General features: G+C 44.0%; 1 protein-coding gene and 1 long non-coding RNA gene across 8 annotated transcripts in view; one reads left to right on the top strand and one right to left on the bottom strand.

The window, feature by feature from the left end:
- Nucleotides 1–9,469, top strand: part of RNF152 (ring finger protein 152) — a 79,132-nt gene extending 69,663 nt beyond the window's left edge. For all 7 annotated transcript variants that reach the window (XM_019463868.2, XM_053902781.1, XM_053902782.1 and 4 more), the window contains one exon: nt 1,697–9,469. In XM_019463868.2, coding sequence (XP_019319413.1) covers nt 1,841–2,452 — 612 coding nt within the window. In that variant the 5' untranslated portion in view covers nt 1,697–1,840 and the 3' untranslated portion in view covers nt 2,453–9,469. The remainder of the gene's footprint in view (nt 1–1,696) is intronic.
- An 8,012-nt stretch (nt 9,470–17,481) lies between these two features.
- LOC109275786 (uncharacterized) lies at nt 17,482–21,074 on the bottom strand. Its single transcript, XR_008422087.1, has 3 exons — nt 20,875–21,074; nt 17,931–18,088; nt 17,482–17,784 (listed from the first exon to the last, which is right to left on the bottom strand). It is a non-coding gene; the product is annotated as an uncharacterized LOC109275786 (long non-coding RNA).
- Nucleotides 21,075–21,558: the final 484 nt, after the last annotated feature.

Genomic DNA, 21,558 nt, shown 5'->3' with positions numbered 1-21,558 from the left:
GTGCATGATAGATGCTCTATAGATATTTATTTTTTTACTTTTACTTTTTTCAGCTTTATTGAGGTATGATTGACAAAACTGTAAGATATTTAAGGTGTGCATGGTGGTGATTTGCTACACATACACATTGTGAAAAGACCCCCATCTAACTGATTAACCTGTCAATCACCTAATATATATCTTTTTTCCGGTGACAACACTTAAGGCCTACCCTTAGCAAATTTCCATTATTCAGTAAACATTTCTTGAATCAGTGGATAAAGACGCAGTTGATTATGATACGAACTTCCTGAATGCCGTTACTCTATCTGACTTTCAATAATTGCATTTAGGCACTCTCACTACAGCTAAAATGTTTTACGATACGTCGCTCTTTTTGACTGTCGCTGTGAATTTTTGCCAGTGATTATTTACTTTCAGCTTTTTCTGCATTTTTAGTTTTGATTTTTAACCAATCATGTTGTTGGCAAGGAGTACCCTCTTAATTTCACAAAGGAAGTTAGAAAAAGGTTTGCTTTTTAAGAAGCACGTGCAGGAGCTTTTCCGTGTCATTAGCTCGTGGCTCTGGGGGCAGATGGGGTTCTTGGACTAGCAGTTATTTCTGCAATAGTGGTTGGGTCGTTCCTTCCAGAGTCACCGTGACTCCATCCAGAGACGCGTAATTTGGATGCTTTCAACAGGAAACAGGGTTGGGCAGCCTTCATTGAAACACTGGCACGCTAGCGGGTTCTTCAAACCCGGGTTAAGTTGCTCTGCCTCCTTTTGAGACCAGGAGGCTAACCCTGTTTTTGCTGTTAATGTTTTATGGTGGGGGGCTGCCTACCATCTTCTCTGACAGCCTTTCACTACTTAATACTTGGTTACGACTGGCGAGTTAATAGTATTTGCTTGGGGTCCCGTTGCCGGTTGCAAGCCTAAACAGTAATGAAATTAGAACTGACTGAAAGATACAAGTGGTCTTTATGTGCGTTTGTGATGCCGCTGCCTGAAGGTGCGATGCTACTGCTGGTTTTTGTTGCCGTGGGTTTGGGGTTTTGTTCTGTTTTTGTCTCCTTTAAAACCAGATGACAAGAATTACTTTGTTTCAATGATTTGGTGGGAAAAAAATAACAGATGCCTGTGTGTGCTGCTTTGGAGGCATCGTTTTAATTTCCTATGAGAGAGGAATAGTTCTAGCCTGTATAAAATGAGCGAGCTAGTTACATGGAGTCCCTAGGTTTGGGAAGTTGCCTGAATCTAGCAATGAATACTTACAGTAGGGTAAGTAGTGTCAGGAAAAGAAGACCAGAGGGTCTAAGGAAAGACCTTGACTTTTAGGAAATGCTAGAAACTTGCCGAAAACAGGAGAATGTCTCCAGTGTATTTTAGAAGAACCACCCAGGGTCCACAGAAATACACAGAACAGGATCAAGACTCCCCCTTTATCAAACACATGGGGCAGCATCCACGGCCACGAAGGTGTTCCCTTTAGAAATGAGCCAAGGATTTACCGTAAGAAGCCACCCAGACAACTCATTTACCTTCCATGGGACGTTACAAGCGGGAATCCCGTAGCCTCACGAGTGGGAAATTTTTACACTTTTGACCCAGCGTCAAAACGTCTGAATGGTGGTGCACAAGTCCATCGATGTGCTGACCATCTCGGCTTGTTTGAAGTCATTAACTTTTGTGCATTTTGTTTGTTTGTTTCCTCCAGAAATGAACACGCCTGAGCATGCCCTGTGCCTGTGAGCTACCTGATCTCACGACTTTGGCAAGACGACAAGGAAGGCGTGGGGGTTCTGGACTCTGAGAACACGCTCCTTCCCCTTGGCCTTGGCCTTCCCGCGCCCAGCCCACCATGGAGACGCTCTCCCAAGATTCCTTGCTGGAATGTCAGATCTGTTTCAATTACTACAGCCCCCGGCGAAGGCCCAAGTTGCTGGATTGCAAACACACCTGCTGCTCGGTGTGCCTCCAGCAGATGAGGACGAGCCAGAAGGACGTGAGGTGCCCCTGGTGCCGGGGCATCACCAAGCTGCCCCCGGGCTTCTCCGTGTCGCAGCTGCCCGACGACCCCGAGGTCCTCGCGGTCATCGCCATCCCGCACGCGTCCGAGCACACCCCGGTCTTCATCAAACTTCCCAGCAATGGGTGCTACATGCTGCCCCTGCCCATCGCCAAGGAGCGAGCGCTGCTGCCCGGAGACATGGGCTGCCGCCTGCTGCCCGGGAGCCAGCAGAAGTCCGTCACCGTGGTGACCATCCCGGCAGAACAGCAGCCCCTGCAAGGCGGGGCTCCCCAGGAGGCGGCGGAGGAGGAGCCGGACCGGCGGGGCGTGGTGAAAAGCTCCACCTGGTCCGGGGTGTGCACTGTGATCCTGGTGGCCTGCGTCCTCGTCTTCCTTCTGGGCATCGTGCTGCACAACATGTCTTGCATTTCTAAGCGCTTCACTGTGATATCCTGTGGCTGAACGGGGCTGCAAGGGAAGGAAGTCTCTCGTGGGTGCCAACTGGGGGTTGAGCAGGTGTTGGTGATGGGGTCGCAGTGAGGAGATGGGGGGACGACGCTGATCGTTTGGTGCCGAGCGCTGGCCTCTGGGCCTGCCGCTTGATGAACCGCAGACAGACACGAAGGGTAGATGCGAGGTCTCAACGACACGCCAGGCAAATCATTCTGAGCATTGGCGGCAACAGCTTCGAAGACGATTGCATGCATCCTCATAATCGTTTATTAAATGGACTGTAATTTATGATTTTTCAAAATCATGTTACAAGATAGACAGACGTATTCTACTTAGACGTTAAACCGTGCAAGTGCATACAATGTGATCTTCTCTAAATGTGGTAGATTAAAACCAAGATGCTATGTATACAGTAGAATTAAACCTGAGAATCCATGTAAAAATCCAGCGGCAACATGCAGCGCCGGTTTCTTTCCCCTTTTTAACGGAAACCCAGCCTTCCTTCAGTTGCTAAGGCTTTTTATACTTTTGGAACGGCACCCACATTAAAATAAGTGAAGTGGACAGTCGTTTTTCGAAGAAAATGTCTGAACAAGTGTTTCCAGCGTGTTGTGTTTTGTTACGTACCTTCAGTTTCCTTCCCTTGTAATTAGAGCTCGCTATGTGTTTATTAAACGGAAAGCCCAACAGGGGAGCAATAAACTGAGTAATCATGAGAAATGCCTAATCCCACAGGAACCCTGTATGCCAATTTTTCTCAAGCCATCTCACGAAATAAGGATTTTAAATGTAAATATTGCGTATTTGTGTGTGTGCGTGTGTGTGTTGTTTGATTTACCTCAGGTTTTGAATCCTTTCAGAAGAATCCCGGGAGTAAGACTTTGTGGGCCTGAGTCCAGGGTCTGAAACGGTGGCCCCCTCTTGAGCACCGGGACCCACACAGTGAAGTGTTACTCGCATGTCACTTCCAACGTTTGATCCTCTTCTATGCATTCAAGTCCTGTATCCTGTGAGGCACGAATGGCGAGTAACAGAAGGGATTCTGTCTCTTCTCCCGATTTGGAGGTATCGTAATAGATACGAGTGTTGTCCATCGATGCCAAACCTAGACTGGCATTTTAACAGACGGTCCATGATTACTTTTTGAAAGATACTATTCCATGAGAGCTAAACCATTTAGAATTCCGGTGTCCTCTTGCTGGTGTCAGTGAGAAAATCTCTTGTATTTCAACATACGTTGTTATTGAGAAAAGTGACAAGGTCAACTAACAACTCACATTCCCAATTTCAGTGGACCAGTTCCATCAGAAGTTCTCAAATATTTTTCAGTGTGTAGTAAGTCTATAGATGCTCACGAAGAAAGATGTACTGGCATCAAAGGGTAAATTCCTGTACCTGGATGTGTGTGCGTTCAGATATAGCTATGAGTTTGACAATTCTCTTCTAATTTCTTTTATGGAATTCATAAAGCAAGTGTATTTGAAAGCTCAAAGTAGAAATTAGGTTAAAATGCCATTTTATTGTGTAAGCTATTGGGCATTATACAACAAATAATCTAGGATTTATTTGGTATTAATAATTTAGGTATCATATTAGCTAAATACTGTCCTCTATTACGTAACATAATATACTGTTGGGTTAGTGTCAATTTCTCAAACTCTTCCAGGCTGCCATAATGCATGTCTGACCTAATTTCTATTCCTCTTGGAGGAAAAAAAAAAAAAAAGAAAGAAAGTAAAAACACACCAAAATGTCGCATTAAGAATGCTACATTTCAAATGGGCTTTTACCCTTGCAATTTTCAGCCAGGCCATATTTAAGTTAATTTTTTGAATGATAATCTACATCTGTTTACGTACAGTAGGAAGTGACTGGCCCTGTAGTGTAGCGTGTCCTAGAGTTCTACGTGTTAAGTAGGTTATATATAGACACTAATGTGTGTGATGATACAGCGCCCTGTGTTTCTTAGTGCAAAGCTGTAGAATAAAAATGTCCACGTAACTTAAAAAACAATCTCATGCTAGAGCTGCCGTGAAGCAGTGCAAAATTAATCGGCTCTGTGATAGATTCTTGACTTTACAGTTTAAGGTAGCAAGAACACCTAAACGAGAATTTTTTGTGTGAGTCTTACTGACATGAGAAATCCTGTTTAAATGGATTCTGCCTGCAGTTATTCATGCACCGCTCGTTAAGGTGTGCATTTGTGCACACGTGTGTGTGTGTGTGTGTGTGTGTGTGTGTGTGTGTGTGATATCTCAGCCTGCAGATAAAGTTTTCCTAGACTTGATGTTTTCATGATGGTTGACATCCCACTGCTCTGGCCTCTTCCGACATTTACCCACGACACTAACAACTCATCTGCCCCCTGTGACAAAAGTCCAGTGACACAATCAACCAGAAGTCACAGTTGCACATCAATGAAAAAGTCACAACCGAAAGCACAGAAAGTTGGAGCTGAAAGCAGCCTCTGCTGGCTTCATTTTGTACATGAGTCCGTTGAGGCCCACAGAGGCACATGGCAGCTTGGAATTCTGCAGCAAAGGGGAGTCGAGAACTTTGCACTGTAGTTCTCTCTTGCTCCTGCCTAGGCCAGTTGACATCTCTGTTGGGCTATGATCTTTTTGAGGGTGGACGAATACACTTTACTAACTCAGCTATTGCTTTAGGGTTTTTTTTTTAATATATATATTCATTTTAGTTAGCATCTACCTCTCTGGGAAATGACAGGAGGGTTGATTGAAGGAAGAGTATAGACATTTAATAAAAACAATGCAATTTGAAGTTTTGAAATTGCAAACCATTGGTTCCCCTCCCCCTTCTTATATAAAGGACAATGAGTGTTGTGTAAATAGTAAACCTTAAGAAGCATGAATTTTCATCTTTATTAATGATCTTGACATAAGCAAGAGAATGCTTAATATGTTAACTAGAGCCAAGTATGCTATCAAAACAGCATTGTCTTTGGAAAATTTTTGTGTAGTGACCTGGGGCGTAAGTTGTGATGAAAAGGCAAATTAGTTCTCAGTTCCGGTCATAGTTTATGATTAGAAAGCTAAAAGGTATTTTCTTTAAGAATATAATTAAGTTTAATCTTGCGCATGACTTACGAGTAGGTCCCTTGAAGGTTAAACCGTATGCTGGTGCAGCCTTTGAGATCTAGTCTGTTCAATAGAACTTTCTCTGATGATGGAAATGGTTTATAACCTCTGCTGTCCAAGATAGTAGCCACTAGCCACATTGGCTAGTGGGCAGTTGGAATGGGGGAGTACAACTGAGGAGCTGGCTTTTGTATTTTATTTAATTTTAAGTTATTTAAACATAGTCACTCACATATGGCTGGTGGCTACCATAGTGGACAGTGCAGTTCTGGAGGGGTGTGCACTGGGATCTAGCATCAGAGTGTTAATAGAGTAACAGAGTAAGGCCAAGAAGACAGTTTGTGGTTTAGTAACATGCAGTTGGTTGAAAAATTCCTTTCTGGGCTTAAAAAGTATATGATCTCAAGTATGACAATAAAAATGTACTGATCGCCCTTAGGGGTTGTTACTTACGTACGCTGGGCCAAAGAATGATCGGCGAAGCTTAAAGAGTGCTTTATGAAGCCCCTTTTCTGGGATCATTAGCTGCATGTGACTCTCTCGTCCCCAAATAGTAGTTAGACAGTAGCTGTAAAATGTTTGACTTGGCAAGCTATGCATGACCTGTACTGTGAAACTGTGTTTAGGGTCTTATGTCCAAAAAGTAAATGTTACAGATAAAAAAAAAAAAAAAAAAAAAAGTCAAATGAAATTCCTCTTCACTTCTATCATCTAACTCAAACTTCTCACTGCATTAGTAAGGTGTGAAATGTAAGAGCAAGCACGTTTTGCAGTGTTCATAGAGGGTTTTCGTTTGCCCTTGAAGTCTGCCAGCTTGTCATTGTATTTGGTGTGGGCATGTGTGGGCATCCTTTTTCAGGTGCCAGACTAAAACATAGGTACGATTTTAGAATGAGATTTGACACTGTTTTATAGTCTCTTTGGTTCTTCCTTTCAGTTATCACTGGACAAATTAAAAATTTGCAGCCTTGCTCAAAGACTTTTATTTTTGACATTAAAAAACATTGCCCATGGAATTTAAAGACTTGAGGGTTATTAAAATGACTAAAATTGCTTTTTAAGTGAGTAGAGGAAAGCAGAAAATTCCATTAGAAATACGTTTTCATGGAAAGATGAGATTCTTCCTGATAGTATGGAATTTATTCCAGTCTAGATTTCATAAACATCGCATTTGTTTCGACTGAGCAGAATCGGTGAATTTTTTTTTTTCCCTAGAACTCATCCGTGGGCATGACTGTTCTTTTTAGCTTGGTTTTTTTGCCAAAATGGTAGTTTTTCTTTAGGCTTAAGAGGAACTTAGAGGTCTAAAGGCTATTGGTATGAGGAGTGATATCGAAAAGTTTTGAATTTCTATCTTATCTGAGAAGAATGCTGCTGCCGGCCAGTCAGTGTTTTCTTTCCACACAAGAAGTCACCAGTCAGTTGATCTGTTGTCCTGGACCTGGAAGGAAAGACCGTTCCTTGCCATTTCCATCGTTACCAGTAAAACATCACTTACAAGGTAACCCTTACCAAAACAGAAGCTCCAAAGAATTAAGTGATCAAGATCATTCAGTAACTATTGAAAATAGTAGTCTATTTCAAAAGCAATGAAGATCGGTTAAATTTTATTAAGCATGAAATACTTCTAAAAAAAATAAGTGGCAATTCAAGCCATTGATTTTTTTTTTCTGACCTGATTCACTGTATAGAGATATATATCTATATCTGCACATGTAGGTATAGACATATATGTAGATACACACACAATGTAGCTGTAATAAGAGTTAAAAAATCAAGTAAAAATGTTATTAGTCATGTCTTCCCACTTGTGGGTTATATGATGTCGAATTTAGATGTTAATTTCTTAGCACATGCTATAGGCTGCATACATTATATCAAACCAACTACCTTTGGCAATGTCTATAGAAATAAACCCATGAGACTTTTCAAATATACAAAGAGGTGGGTTCTACTGTATACATTTTATTGGAAAGCCATTGATGACTGAAGAACATAAACAGGTGGGGCATTTAATTTCTGTCTTCCAAATGGCTTGTTTTTTGGCTCTGCTCAAGCATCATGCGGGGAGTACCATTATTCCTGAACTCTTGCAACGTAGCTCTGATTTCTCTGCACAAGTTTCCTTGCACAGTTGGGCCAATGGGTTTTTCTTTTTTTTCCTTTTTTTTTTTTTTTTTTCTTCAGGATTCACTGCCTGGGGTATCCCACTATGTATCTCTCACTTGTGATGTAGTGGTGCTTGAAAACACTCATCTCGTTAGCTGGACTTTATTATTCTAGTCTAAGATTTTTGATACTATTCATATTATGATCTTTTTAGGGACAATCAGTAATATTTGGGGCAAAGTACAGAGGAGTCTCTCAAAGTCTGTGACAGCATGTATTTGTTTTTCTGGGGGTGCTCTCATAGCTGTCCCTGTCCTTCTAGAACACTGCTCTAAATTCATCACCACAGGATGTAGGGCTAATAGCTCACGTGGAAGTTTTCTGTGTTCTTCCTGTGAGTTACTGGGTGATTCTAACAAGAGTTTTCCAAAGGGACATTCGATTTTTGATTTGACATTTGCTTTTTGAGAATCCAGAAGTAAGACAGTTGAATGTGTTGGTGGTAAAGGAGCATGGGCTGTAAGAAGGAGGAAATAGATGAGGCAAATGCCCCCATGAGGGAAACAAGTGTCAACCTCAATCTGTGTCATCTCTATTTAAACAGTGGGAGAACAGGGTAGCTGCTGTCTTACACTGTGCTTCAGAAAAGTCCTGGTCTGATGTTTCTGGCTGAGAGACAACCCACCCACTGTGTGGGAGCAGTGGGGACGTGATCTTGGATCTATAGCAATAGATGGGCAGATCTGCCCAAGACGGTGAGAAAATACTTGCATAAAAGGAGGGAAGTCTATAATGGGATTATGGGTCCAAAACCAAATATAAAGGAGCTGAAGGTCCATCATGGCAGAAACCAGCTGAAGAAAAAAACACAAGGACAACTAGGAATAACTTAGCCAAGCACAATTTGTCATTCTAGAATGGCCTACCGAATTCAGTTCAGGGTGTTGAAGTTGAAGACATCTAGGGAATGGGCTCAGCTGATGAGCGGATCCAAGGAGGACCCCTGGGTTGTCCACACACCGGTCAATTTGAGAGCTTCCTCTTAGAGGTGGTTGCTGAATCATTACAAACTCTCACAATGGCCTCTTCACAGTGGAATGCCATGCCTGTGCCTGTGGATGTATCCTGACTTGAGTAGGTTGATACTATTGGGAAGACTCGTTCGAGACTATTTTGGTTTTTCTCCTGGTTGTTGTCATTTATTATATATATAGTTTCTATACCACCACGTGTTCCTGTTTGCCTCACTTGACGGTTGCAGGTGGGGAGGCTGGTTTCAGCGTGGGGCAGAGGAACTCCCCGACGTAAGCCATGCAGCTGCTGCACGGGGTTCCTGCCCTTCTTCCAGCTCCACTGGTGGGTTCCCTGGCCCTCTGGATAACTAATACTCCAGTCAAATGGCTAGATTAATGCTGCTCAGAGGCTAACTCAAGTCCTTGACGTGTTTCATTTACAATTATGTGGATTATTTATTTTGGGAGCTTTTCTTTTAAAGGGCCAAATAGCCCTACAGATAAATGAGCTGCTGGGCTGCGTAGAAAATATTGTTCAAATGTTGCCAAATAATTGACTTTGGAAGGGGGATATCAAGCTGCTGTTTATAAATCTGAATGTCTTAAAAGCACTCTTGCTTGCTCTCTCTGTTGTAGATGGTGTCTTAGCAAGTCCTGAGGTTTTCCAATGAACCCCATTTTAATATATGGTATTTTTGTATGCCAAACTGGTGTCTTGTCCTTTGTATATGTGGTAATGTTGATTTTATGACTACTGTTAAAACACATTTGCTATGATTAAAATTCATAAAACGATTTCAAATAGACTCACGCGTTTGTTTCTTTTTTCTTCCCACTCCACGGAGAAAAAAAAAATTGGCTAGAATTTTGATCATCAGCTAGTCTAAGAATTTTAATAGACTCAGGTGATAAAGCAACAAGGAGCTCCCGAGCCAAGAATTTTAAGTGGAGGTGACCTTCAAGTGGCTCCTCTGAGAAGCCAAAGAACGCATTTGTAATGAGTAAGCCCAAACGTGGTTTTGCAACTTGGGTTTTCGTGGCTTCTGGTGGCCCTACCTTTCTCTTCTACTGTTTAGAAACGGCATTGTGTGTGTCCGACCCCAGGTGGACCATCTTATTGTACTATGTGTAGAACAACTTCACACAGGCTCCTGTGTAGTGAGAGGTCTGTCTGGAGAGGTATCTTTCAGTATATGTTTTCATCAGTGGGACAGAGTGTTTTGGAGAGCCTTTAAAAAATATGTGTTTATTTCTTTTGAGGGGGAAGGGCAGAGAGAGAGGGAGCGAGAGAACCCCAAGCAGGCCTGCAGTGTCAGTGCAGAACCCTACACGGGGCTCAATCTCATGAACCTGGAGATCATGACCTGAGCTGAGTTGGACGCTTAACCAACTGAGCCACCCAGGTGTCCCTGGAGAGCCTTTTTTGATAAAAGCATCCTTTCAGTAACTCTGGGTCACATGAATGAATTTCAATTTAGTTTAGCAAGTGGCCTAATCCTGCTTGAGGGGTCATCGATGATCTGATACGCATCCATGCTAGAATAAGCATGACCAGGTTCTCTCTGGACAATTCAAACATAATCCCCATAGTTTTAAAAGTGTGAGATTACTGTGATTCAGTACCATTTCTTGTATCAAAAAGCAAGCTTTGTATTAGGGAGTCCAGATTTTTGAAAATGAGAAATTTATTTAGCATATTTTAGAATTCCTGGTATGGATTTCCCTGGTCTTAGAGTGTGTGCATGTGTGTGTGTGTGGGGGGGGGGGTGGTGTTGGGAGGGGAGGGATTCCCTTATTGTTAGGGCTGCTTTCTCATGCTTGAATTTTTCTTTCAGCTGGAGAAGGAGTCGACTGGGAGGGGGCAGAAAGGCATGTAAGGCATTTATTAAATAACTTACGCTCCTCCATTCCAGAACTGGATTGCGCCTAGAGCCTTATCTGGAGACTTCTCTGTAGACTTCGTGGGAACTGGGTGAATGAGAGGGGATCACAGGCAAGCCCCACGTACATGTCTTGTCTGAGAATGGCCGCGTTGGCAGTCTCTTCAGATGCGACTCTGTTCGGAAAGCACAGGTTTTCTGCCTCTGGGTGTAGGGTTGGACGAAGGTCGGGGTGGTGGTGGGGGGGGGGGGGATCCTGTATCCACTCCGAGGTCTTTGCCACTCTGGCCCCTCCCAACAACAGGGCACTGCGCATGAGCAGCGATGGGTCGGGAGTGGACGGTAGAGGACGCCAGGAAGTGATGGGAGCCAGGCCTCGTGTCCACTGCATATGCCACCCTCACCTTCAGTCCTTCCATATGTGTCGCCTCCAAATATCCGGCCAGATTTCCTGAAACGAAAGCCTGTCTGTCTGCCAGTGCCTTGTTTTTCTCAATGCTTTTGTTTCCAATGATGACTCTTGAAGAAAAAGCCATGTTCCGTGTACAAAGTATAGCACCAAGCTGGGTAGATGGGAGCTGGGGGCAAAGGAACTGAGATCCTGGGAGCGGACTGAGCCTCTGGTTTTCTTTTTATACGTTTGAAAACTTTTGCACCATGTCTGTCTCATTCCTCTTCCTGCTCCCTGCATTCCCCACCTCTTCACACTATTTTGCCTCGATAAATGAATGTTTCTATTATCATTTGCAAGGGCAGGTGAATGTGGAGGTGCGCGTGTGTGTGCACACATGCATGTGTATGTGTATGGTGCGTGCATGCATGCATAGGAACACTCGATGTTCATATGAAATGCATGTGAACATTTCGCAGACTCTTGGCACAGAGGTTTTTAAAGGTTGAAAAAGTGACGATCTTTAGAGATAGATCAGAGTAGAGGAGAGTACACCAGTTGGGCTGTAAAGAAAGGATAATTTATATATAATCACTTGGGAAAATAGGGAGGAGGAAGCTCCCCTTGGGCCGTTCATTCCTCCACATGGCATTTCCGATGCTTGCCAGGCACTGATGCTGCCAAGATGAACGAGATGGAAATGGCCCCATCCTCTTGGACCTCACAGTCCTGTAGGGAAGACAGGCATTAATAAATAAATACTGTTGGGGCGCCAGGGTAGCTCAGGCGGTCAGGCGTCCAACTTCGGCTCAGGTCATGATCTTGCAATTCATGGGTTCCAGTCCCATGTCGGGCTCTGTGCTGACAGCTCTGAGCCCGGAGCCTGCTTTGGATTCTGTGTCTCCCTCTCTCTCTGCCCCTAACCCACCTGCATTCGGTCTCTGTCTCTCTCAAAAATAAATAAACATTTTAAAAATACATACATACATACATACAATTTATGGCCATTGCAGAGGTATGTGGTGTTTAAATGCAAATAATAGGGAAGAGGTCAGGCTGATCTGGTGGGTTCAGGGTAAGAAATTAGTCAGAAAAGGCTTTCTGGAGGAAATGGCTTCTAGAACGAGATCTGAAGGATAAATTGGGGTCAGCGAGAACCATTTGTGAAAACACATTCAAGAAGGGACAATAAGAGACAGAGGAGGCATGATGCCTTTTATGGAGGCAGAGTTGGCTTTTCTTGCCAGGCTCCCTGCCATCTGTGCATTGCCTTATGCCGTGTTGCATGGCGATTGATGATATTTCAGTATGACTCTCCAATCCCCAGAAATAGCCACAAAAGAACGTTTTACAAAAGCACAGCCATGGGGTCTGTTTCACGGGTAGTTATTTTCATCAGACATCACTGTATGTGAAACCCGCTCCACAATGAACATTTCACCTCGCTGTGCTCACAGAACACGTGGTTGTTATCCGCCTGTGCCATGTGCAGAAGAAAAGGACACGTCGAGTCTTTTGTTCCAATAGTTATGCTATTAGTTTCTGAGCCAAATAGGTGTCGAGTCTGATCTTGCTGACATAGGCTATGGGTCAACCGCTAGCTAAGATCATGTCTTGAGAAAAGCATTTCCCAAGCTGTATTTTGAGATAGTTGTAGGTATTATGTGAAAAATGTTTTGTGGCTAAATAAACTGGGATAATACTGGGTTAAACAGTTTTTTTTCTTAATTGCAGAACTTTTCAGAGACTTTAACATACGTAGCATGTTCTCTAGAGAAACAGAACCAATAGGGTATGTGTATGTGTGTGTATATTCTCTCTATATATATATCTGTGTGTGTGTGTGTGCATTTATATACATATATCTATATAAATCTATCATACTGTATACGTATCTATCTATAAGAGTTATTTTAAGGAATTAGCTCATGAAATCACAGAAGCTGGCATCTTCAGAGTAAACCAGTAGGCTGCAGACCTAGAGAAGGGTTAATGTTATAGCTTGAGTCCAAAGAAGTCTGCTGGCAGAATTCCCTCTTCCTCAGAGGTCAGTATTTTTTTCTCTCAAGATCTTTGATTGAATGGACCCACCCACACTATGGAGAACAATGGGCTTTACTCAAAGCCCATTTAACTGTTAATCTCATCTAAAAAATACCTTCACAGTAACATCCAGACCAGTGTTTGACCAAATATCTGGGCATCATGGCCTATCCCAGTTGACACATACAATTAATCATCACAATATGCTAAAGGGCCTTGCAAATCTGGAAAAAGGAAACATAATACGTATCACTTTCTCCCAATTGAGGTGAGTAAAGAATCCATTATTTGCAGAACACCTATTAACATCTGGTAAAACACAGTTTGGAGACTACTGACCTTGAATAATGATTCACAATTTGACCTATTCTAGAGAGTTAAAATATGGTTACACACACACACACACACACACACACACACACACACTGCTTAATTTTTATGTAATAAGATTAAACCATTAGCCTGTATGTTTGCTGTTTAAAACAATAACATGTAAATGTAAAATAACCCAATACTTCTATTCGGTTTACTTTCATGTAATATTGTAATTTGCATGCTAAAACTCTGTGTTCTGCACACATGACTGATGAAATGTTCCCATATTAGTAAATTATGAGGGGAACTATGTATACATCTGCTTTAGTAATAACAGAATGGATGATTCATACTTGAACACAGAGCATACATACCAGAGTAATTTTGGAAAATTATAGCCTCAAAATTCATAAATATTCAGTACTACATACTATGGGGTTAAAAACAACCCACAACAAACTAAATTGGTAATGAGGAACAAAACTAACAATAATTTGCTGTGAAGAAGCAAGAAGCGTGGCAATTAAAAACTGATTATTCAAGGCAGTCCTGATAATTAATATGTATCCTTCCCCCAAATTGTAGGAATCCAACCATTTGCATTTGCACACATGTAATTGGAGCCTTGCAATATTAGTAAAATACTGGATTAGAGCCATGCCTAAATTCTCTAAAATCTAAAAAGCACTAATTTTAGTTTAAAAATACTAAATGTGGCAGAACATATGTAGGCAGTTATTAATGAGTTGATTTCACGCAGTCACTTAAGAAAAAGTTTTGAGATTGGCAAGGGCAACCCGTTAGGAAGATTTGTTGGCCCTGCCGTGGGCAGAGGCTCACACTTTGAAAACTGCTGCATAGAGGACTAGACAAACAAAGGAGTTTACGAAGATATGCACGACACATAAATTAAAAATAAATTGTTTTCTCATTTCATAGGAAATCATTTTAACAGAAATATAAATTTCATGGAATGAAATCAATAGTTGTAATAGCTACTTTCAATATACTCAATATATAAGCAATATAAGGACTATCTATGCTTCCATAAATTTCTATCAGTTTATATATACTTTACTTTTTTAAGTTTATTTATTTATTTTAAGAGAGAGAGTGGGGAGGAGCAGAGAGAGGGAGGGAGAGAGAGAGAATTGAGCAGGCTCCACATTGCCAGCGCAGAGCCCGATGCAGGGCTCGAACCCACAAACTGGGAGATCATGACCTGAGCCAAAACCAAGAGCTGGACACTTAACCAACTGAGCCACCCAGGCACCCCAGTTTACATGTACTTTAAACACAATTGGCCCCACTGCACAGTTAAGTTCCCCGTTAAATTACATCCCCCACCCCATTTAGGACAAATCACATCTCGTTTCTAGCTGTACGTCAGGCAACCAAGAAATGGTCCCTAGTTTACCCATGCTAGTCTGCCTCATTCCCCAGCCATCGTAAAGGTAACATTCATTCCAAAGTAGAAGGTTTGCACTTCCTCAAATTTCAGCCGAGCCCCTCCAGCCTTTTCCAAAGAGATTTGGTGACTTATTTTTATACAAACCATTATTCATTTCAGAATGACTTCAGTTTATACAGTTCTGAAAAATGGGGTTTTGCTTTAAAAAAAAAAGAAGATGGGGCTCTGGGTGGCTCAGTTGGTTGGGCGTCTGGCTCTTGATTTCGGCTCAGGACATGATCCTAGGGTCGTGGGATTGAACCCCACATTGGGCTCTGTGCTGAGTGTGGAGCCTGCTTGAGATTCTCTCTCTCCCCCTCCCTCTGCCCCTCTCCCCTGCTTGGGTGCTCTCTCTTTCTCTCTATCTCTCTCAAAATAAAATAAAATAAAATAAAATAGAGGAGAGACTGAATATGTAAATTTTGGAGAAGCAGAATTAGTGGATTTGGGGTTACATGGGGAAAGACTTCCTACAAGAGAATTTGAACACAGTACTACTGACAGAGGGGTTCATGTTAATGCTGCCTGGATTTACCCCTGATGGACCGGGACCTATCTGTGCTTTGCACTCACCACTGCACCCCCAGCACCCAGAGGAGTGATCCAGGCTCAGTGAGTATTTGCTGAATGAATGAGGATATGAGTCAGCCTGTCTGCTGGGATAACTCGGCGCCAGCAGGCTTCAGATGCGCTGGCAGTTTTGGAATACCCGGGTGGTTGGGATTCTCTTCTTTGCCGATCTCATCACTTTCCACACTTAGGCTCTTGCCACTGCTGAGGGGAAGAGTTTGCTTTCTCTTTCCTGCCCATCAAGCCCGTTTTAATGAGCTGTTCCTGTTCAGCTGTCTTCCTGCAATAAAGTCATTTCCTCTTCCTTAAACTGTTCGTGCCCAAGGCTGAATGCCTTGGTGACTTCACTTGTTCATCAGAACTCACTGATGTCAGGTCTATACCAGCCCTCTCACTCGGCCGCCTACGGATGTTGCGTTTCCCCATGGCCTACCTGGGGCACACGACCGCGCTCTGTTTTGTTGTACTGAACGACGGTGTGTGGTGTGTGTCTTAGGAGGGAGGGGGAGGGTCCGGATGAGGGAGTGACGGGCACGAGAGGCAGCCGGCGTGGAACATCGGAGCAGGTGCTCACTCCCAGGCCCTCACCTCATCCCGGGCCCAGCTCTGGGAGGAGAGGGGGCAGTTGTGTGTGAGGGTGACTGTGTGCGTGTGAGTGTGAGTATGTGAGTGTGAAAACGAGTGTGCGCCAGTGTGTGAGAGCCTGGGTGTGAGTATGACTGTGCGTGTGGGTAAGTGTGTGAGTGTGAGCACGAGTGTGCATCAGTGAGAGTGTGAGTATGAGTGTGGGTGTGAGTTTGAGTGTGAATGCGGGTATCTGAGCAGGAGCACAGCTGTGTGAACGTGAGCACGAGTGTGCATCAGTGTGTGAGAGCCTGGGTGTGACTATGACTGTGCGCGTACATACGGGAGCCTGAGCATGTGGGAGCACGAGTGTGCATCGGTGAGTGTGTGTGAGAGTAGCGAGTACGGGATGGAACAGTGGGATCGAAGGTGAGAGCCAGACGCACGTCGGTTCCGCTAACACTCGCGGGGCGGGTCTCCACACACCGCATGTGCTCAGGTGGAAAACAATCTGAATTATAAGGTGATACCTTATCTTTCCGGTGGGAAGAGCTAAAAAAAAAATATGCAAGTTAGGCCAACTTGAATATATAAACTTTTATAGGCGTAGATGCCAAACGTCTGCTTTAAACATAATTTACCTTAATTGTACAAGAGGTCCTAAATCTTGGGTGACGTTTCACTCTTTGCCTTTAAAAACAATTCTATCAGGTGACCTCCGCAAGAATTTAAAACTAGCAGTTTCTTCGTATTGCAATGGAAATGATAATAACGGTGTATGATTTGTAGGGTCGTTGTGAGGGTTAAAACATTTGATGCAAAGCAAGGGCTTAGGGCAGTGCCTGCCTGGTACGTTGCGAGGGCTCCACCAAGGGCTGAGGCACGAATGCGCGTGTGGGCGAGCGAGTTGCTAGCCCGGGTCTCATCCAGGCTGAGTTTTGTTCTTCAAAGTACACAAACCTCATACTAGGCAAGACAATAGGGATGTGAAAATTTGGGCTACTTTCTCCTTTCCTTTAGGAGCAGTAAGTTTTGAGGTAAACAATCTTGCCTTCTCTTTGGGCAGATCTAGTAACTGTCAGGTAACTGTCACCGACTCCACATTTGAAAAGACCTGCACTGGGGCACTTGGGTGGCTCAGTCGGTTCAGCGTCCGACTTCGGCTCTGGGCATGATCTCACAGTTTGTGGGTTCGAGCCCCGCGTCGGGCTCTGTGCTGACAGCTCAGAGCCTGGAGCCTGCTTCGGATTCTGTGTCTCCCTCGCTCTGTGCCCCTCCCCAGCTTGTGCACACTCTCTCTCTCTGTCTTTCTCTCAAAAATAAATAAATAAACATTAAAATTTTTTTTTAAAAAGACCTGCATTCAAATTTCAGTGGAAGGGTCTAGAAATGTAAGGCGAATTGAGGCTATGGAAAAAGGCACTTGAGAGACAAAGCGTCTAGAAGATAACAATAACTAACTGTGCAAATAAGACTGCTTTGTTTTTTAAATTTTTTCACGCCTTTGAGCGCAGTTTTTTCCCTGTTCTCACTTTTTCCCAAACCAGAAGCCTGTTTCATTACGGTCTTCACTTTGCTCTTCAAGACTGAGTGACTTTAGGTGCGTTTAATTCAACTGGATTTATTCGAGAAGCTCAAGAACTAATTTATTTATTCTATTTATTTTTACAACATGCCCATTACCCAGGGATTCTGGGCACATATAAATGATATGCTTGGGATTGGCAAACAGGAACTGGTGATAAATGGGCAGGGAGCAGACCGTCTGAAAGCATTAGTCAGAAGGACTCTTCCCTTCCAGAAATGCTTGGTTAAGCAGGTTGGTCTTGCAGTTTTCTTGGATCTTGACATTTTATGTGCACGTTGCTTGCCCGTTTTTTGACATACACAACAAGCACAGCGAGGTCCCTGGGTGGAGGCAGGGCAGACAGAGAGGAGCCCCCAGCAGGGCAATGAGTGGGACCCAGAGGCAGGGGGTGGGCCTCCCCCCGACCTCCGCAACCATTGTGCAAAGGCCCGGGCTCTGTCCCCTGGAGGTCTGTTTTGCAACTCACGAAGGGGACGATTCTGGGGCGGAGGATTCCGCACGTTCTCAAAAGGTCATGTAGTTTCAACCCAGGTTCAAGCAGAAAAAATCAAAGATACCGGTCCTCACTTGAGGGGAGGTCAGGAGCACACTGAAGAGGAACCCAAACTGAAGATCTCTTAAGTCCTGCTCAGGAGAAAAGCACGAACAGCGACATGATCAAAGAGGAACCCGAATGTTGTTTTGGCTGTTTTGGTTAATTCTCTCCTCAGCTGAGGAGACCCATTGGACACCACACTGTCCCTGTCATTTGCTGTCAGCCTTTGAGCAGGTCACCTCGTCTTTCCAGGCTTCTGTTTCCTTATCTAAAAAAGGAGGAAGCTGGTCTGCAGTAGAGGTTTTCAGAAAATGTTTCCTGGGAGGCCTGGGGGATACCGGTGGAGGGCAAGGGGAGGACTGGAAAGGTGCCAACCATATTTCTATCTGGTAAAAGGAATTCTATCGGAAGAAATAAACTTGAAAGTCACTTTTCTTGGGGTGCCTGGGTGGCTCAGTCGGTTAAGCATCCGACTTTGGCTCCGGTCATGATCTCACAGCTCATGGGTTCGAGCCCCATATTGGGCTCTGTGCTGACAACTCAGAGCCTGAAGCCTGCTTCGGATTCTGTGTCTCCCTCTCCCTGCCCGCCCCCCAGCCCTGCTCTCTCTCAAAAATAAACGTTTTTTTAAAAAAAGAAAATCACTTTCCTTGACAAATTCTAAAGAGATTTCTGCCTTTTCTCCAGCCAATCTTTTCCCACTAATTTGTTTGACCCTAATTTGGGTCTAAACTTGAGGTGTGGGCAACCTCTCCCATGGGGGTTCAGGAAAAGATTGCCAACATAGTCTTCTTTAAGGCTGTTCTCCTGGGGCACCTGGGTGGCTCAGTTGGTTAAGCGTCTGACCCTTGACTTTGGCTCAGGTCATGAGCCACCCTCGCAACTTGTGGGTTCGAGCCCTGCATCAGACTCTGCGCTGACTGTTCAGAGCCTGCTTGGGATTCTCCCTCTCCCTATCTCTCTGCCCCTCCCCGGATCTCTCTCTGTCTCAAAATAATAAATAAACTCAAAAAAAAAAAAAAAAAAGCTGTTCTCCCTACCAGGCGATTGTGGGGGTTGTGCCCAGAGGCTATTTGTCATTTTTACAGAGTTTGATGAGAGAAAGTGGCTGATTTTAAAGAAGCAGCTTCAGAACCTTGTGGTTTTGAATGTGCCACTCAGCCCAAAGTGCTCTCTAAATGGAAAAAATTATTACAGCAGGACTAATCTCTTTTTACAGCAATAAAACGCAGACCCAGTCATATAAATACAGCGGTGGAACCAGCCAGATTTAACTCTGAATGGAAAATGTTTTCAACAGATAGGTCTGGGAGCCTCAAATAAATGACAGACTTAGCAAGAGGTAGAAGATGTGACTTTGCCCTTTTGAAGGCACTCACTCATGTTTGGGACGCAGGCGTATGGAGACGCCAAACAGAATCAGAGTGTGTTAATGAGCTAAACAAGGCTCACCTCCCAGCATCCACAGATGGTAGAGAAGCCTGAAAGCAAATTAAGCCTAAATGGGTCACCAAATGCTTTTCGGTTCTTCTTAGTGATCAAGACGGATCTTCTCGGCCCCATCGGCCTTTCTATCTAACGCAGAGATTTTACAGGTTTTACCCCGGCAGCGGGAAGGAGGCGAAGGCACCTTGTGAGGTGCCCCACAGATCCTTGGGATTCACTGTGCCAGCGCTGTGTGTATGGGTAAGTGGACTCACCACTTCTTTAAAAAACAAACCAGAAACAGCCCTGCGTTCCTTCCCCTTTGCTGGGCCGTTTGTATCTAGATCAATGACTCCAAGAAGTTTACAGTTCACTAAAAGTTTTGGCTTTCTTTGACATTTTCCGTTCCCCTGACCAATAACCCATTGTCAAACTGACTCTCATTTTGGGGGGATGCATAAATAGGGCATTTGTTTCGAGCTGTTGACGTCATGGGGTGCGGGCAGGGGGGACACCTGGTCCAGGGTAAGGTTTGGGTGTAAGCTCAGGCTTCACAGCTAGTTCTCTGTGTAGCCTTGGGAAAAATGAATTCACCTCTCTGGACCTCAGTCTCTGCATTTGTAAAACGAGGACGGTAAAACTTAGCACCTTGCACAGATACTCTAGGGCTCACACTTGTGAAGATGCTTCAAAAATATGAAAAATATAACATGTATTAATGAAATGCTTCGGTTAACAGTAAATGCTCATTAAATACCTGTTAAAGCAGTGGCTATAGACTAAAAACATAGGAGCACCTGGCTGGCTCAGTCGGTAGAACAGGTGACTCTTGATCTCAGGGTCATGAGTTCAAGTCCCACATTGGGTGTAGAGATTACTTAGAAAAATAAAATCTTAAAAAATAGACTAAAAAAAAATGAAGCATAGAATTTGTTTATTTTTCTTTGACATTCTTATGGCCACTGCCCTGGTTTTAAAGCTCATCAGGAGATTCCAGTAGATTCTTGGCTAATGTCCCTGCCTTCTCTGCTTTATCTCTACTACCCACTTGAATAGTTTAAGTTTATTTATTTATTTTGAGAGAGAGAGAGAAAGAGAGAGAGAGAGAGAGAGCACACATGAGCAGGGAAGAGGCAGAGAGAGAGAATCCCAAGTAGGCTCCCCACGGTCAGCACAGAGCTTGAACCAAGGCTCGATCTCATGAACCATGAGATCAGGACTTGGGCCAAGATCAAGCTTCAGACGCTTATCTGACTAAGCCAGCCAGGCACCCCCTACTACCCACTTCGTATACTCTTCACCAATGCTAGTGTGAGCTTTCAAAAACCACAGATCTCTGAGCACACCCCTCTCCTGATTAAACCCTTTACTGGCTTGGTCCCATCCATAAGACCAGGGTCCCCAAACCTTAGCATCACACGCAGGGGTCCTCACTCCTCCCCGCACCTACCTCTCCAACTCCAGCAGCGGTTAAGGATTTTAAATGTTCCCTGAATGCAATTGTCCGCACACTGTCTCTCTTTCCCTTCCCGATGTGACTGGGAGCTTCTCAATATTCTAGCCTTGATGTCATATAGGCCGGGAAGCTTTTCTGACCCTCCAAGAGAGGGTTCATCCGTCCCTCCTCTGTGATACCTGGTATCTTACGTACCTTTCTTCTTGTGAAAGGCACTATCATGGAACTCGTTGGCTTACATACCTCTGTCTCCTACTGGACTGTGACCCGCCTGTGGGGAGGGGCCTAACTTAGTTCCTGTGTATAAAGGGTCTGTAGAGAGCCTTCTCACTTGTATCTTTTCTCGCACCTGTACTTCTCGAACAGTGCTTGGCTATCGAAAAAGTTGACGCTCTTGAGGCTCGTGAGTGGCATGTCAGAATTTCTGCCCCTACACTGAATGGCCTTGTTCAGTGGCTTAGATCCCTCCTTGCCATGTACGCCTGCCCTGTTCCTTCTTCTCTCTTTTCCTTCTTTCCTTTCAGATATTTCTGTCAACTTCCCTGCTGAGAGTTGTCTCTGTGATCCTGTCATGTCAGGTGTCCTCTAGTCCCAAACTTCACTATGACCGCTGTGAACGGGACCCGAACAGGGAGCCGTACAAGGGCTCTGTGGCAGCTTTATCTTCTGATAGTCCCT

Source organism: Panthera pardus, unplaced genomic scaffold, assembly GCF_024362965.1.
Source record: "Panthera pardus isolate Hobbes unplaced genomic scaffold, ASM2436296v1 HiC_scaffold_15, whole genome shotgun sequence".
Classification (NCBI taxonomy): Eukaryota; Metazoa; Chordata; class Mammalia; order Carnivora; family Felidae; genus Panthera; species Panthera pardus.
The sequence above is the reverse complement of the archived record's forward strand: the minus strand, read 5'-3'. Positions and strand labels throughout refer to the sequence as shown.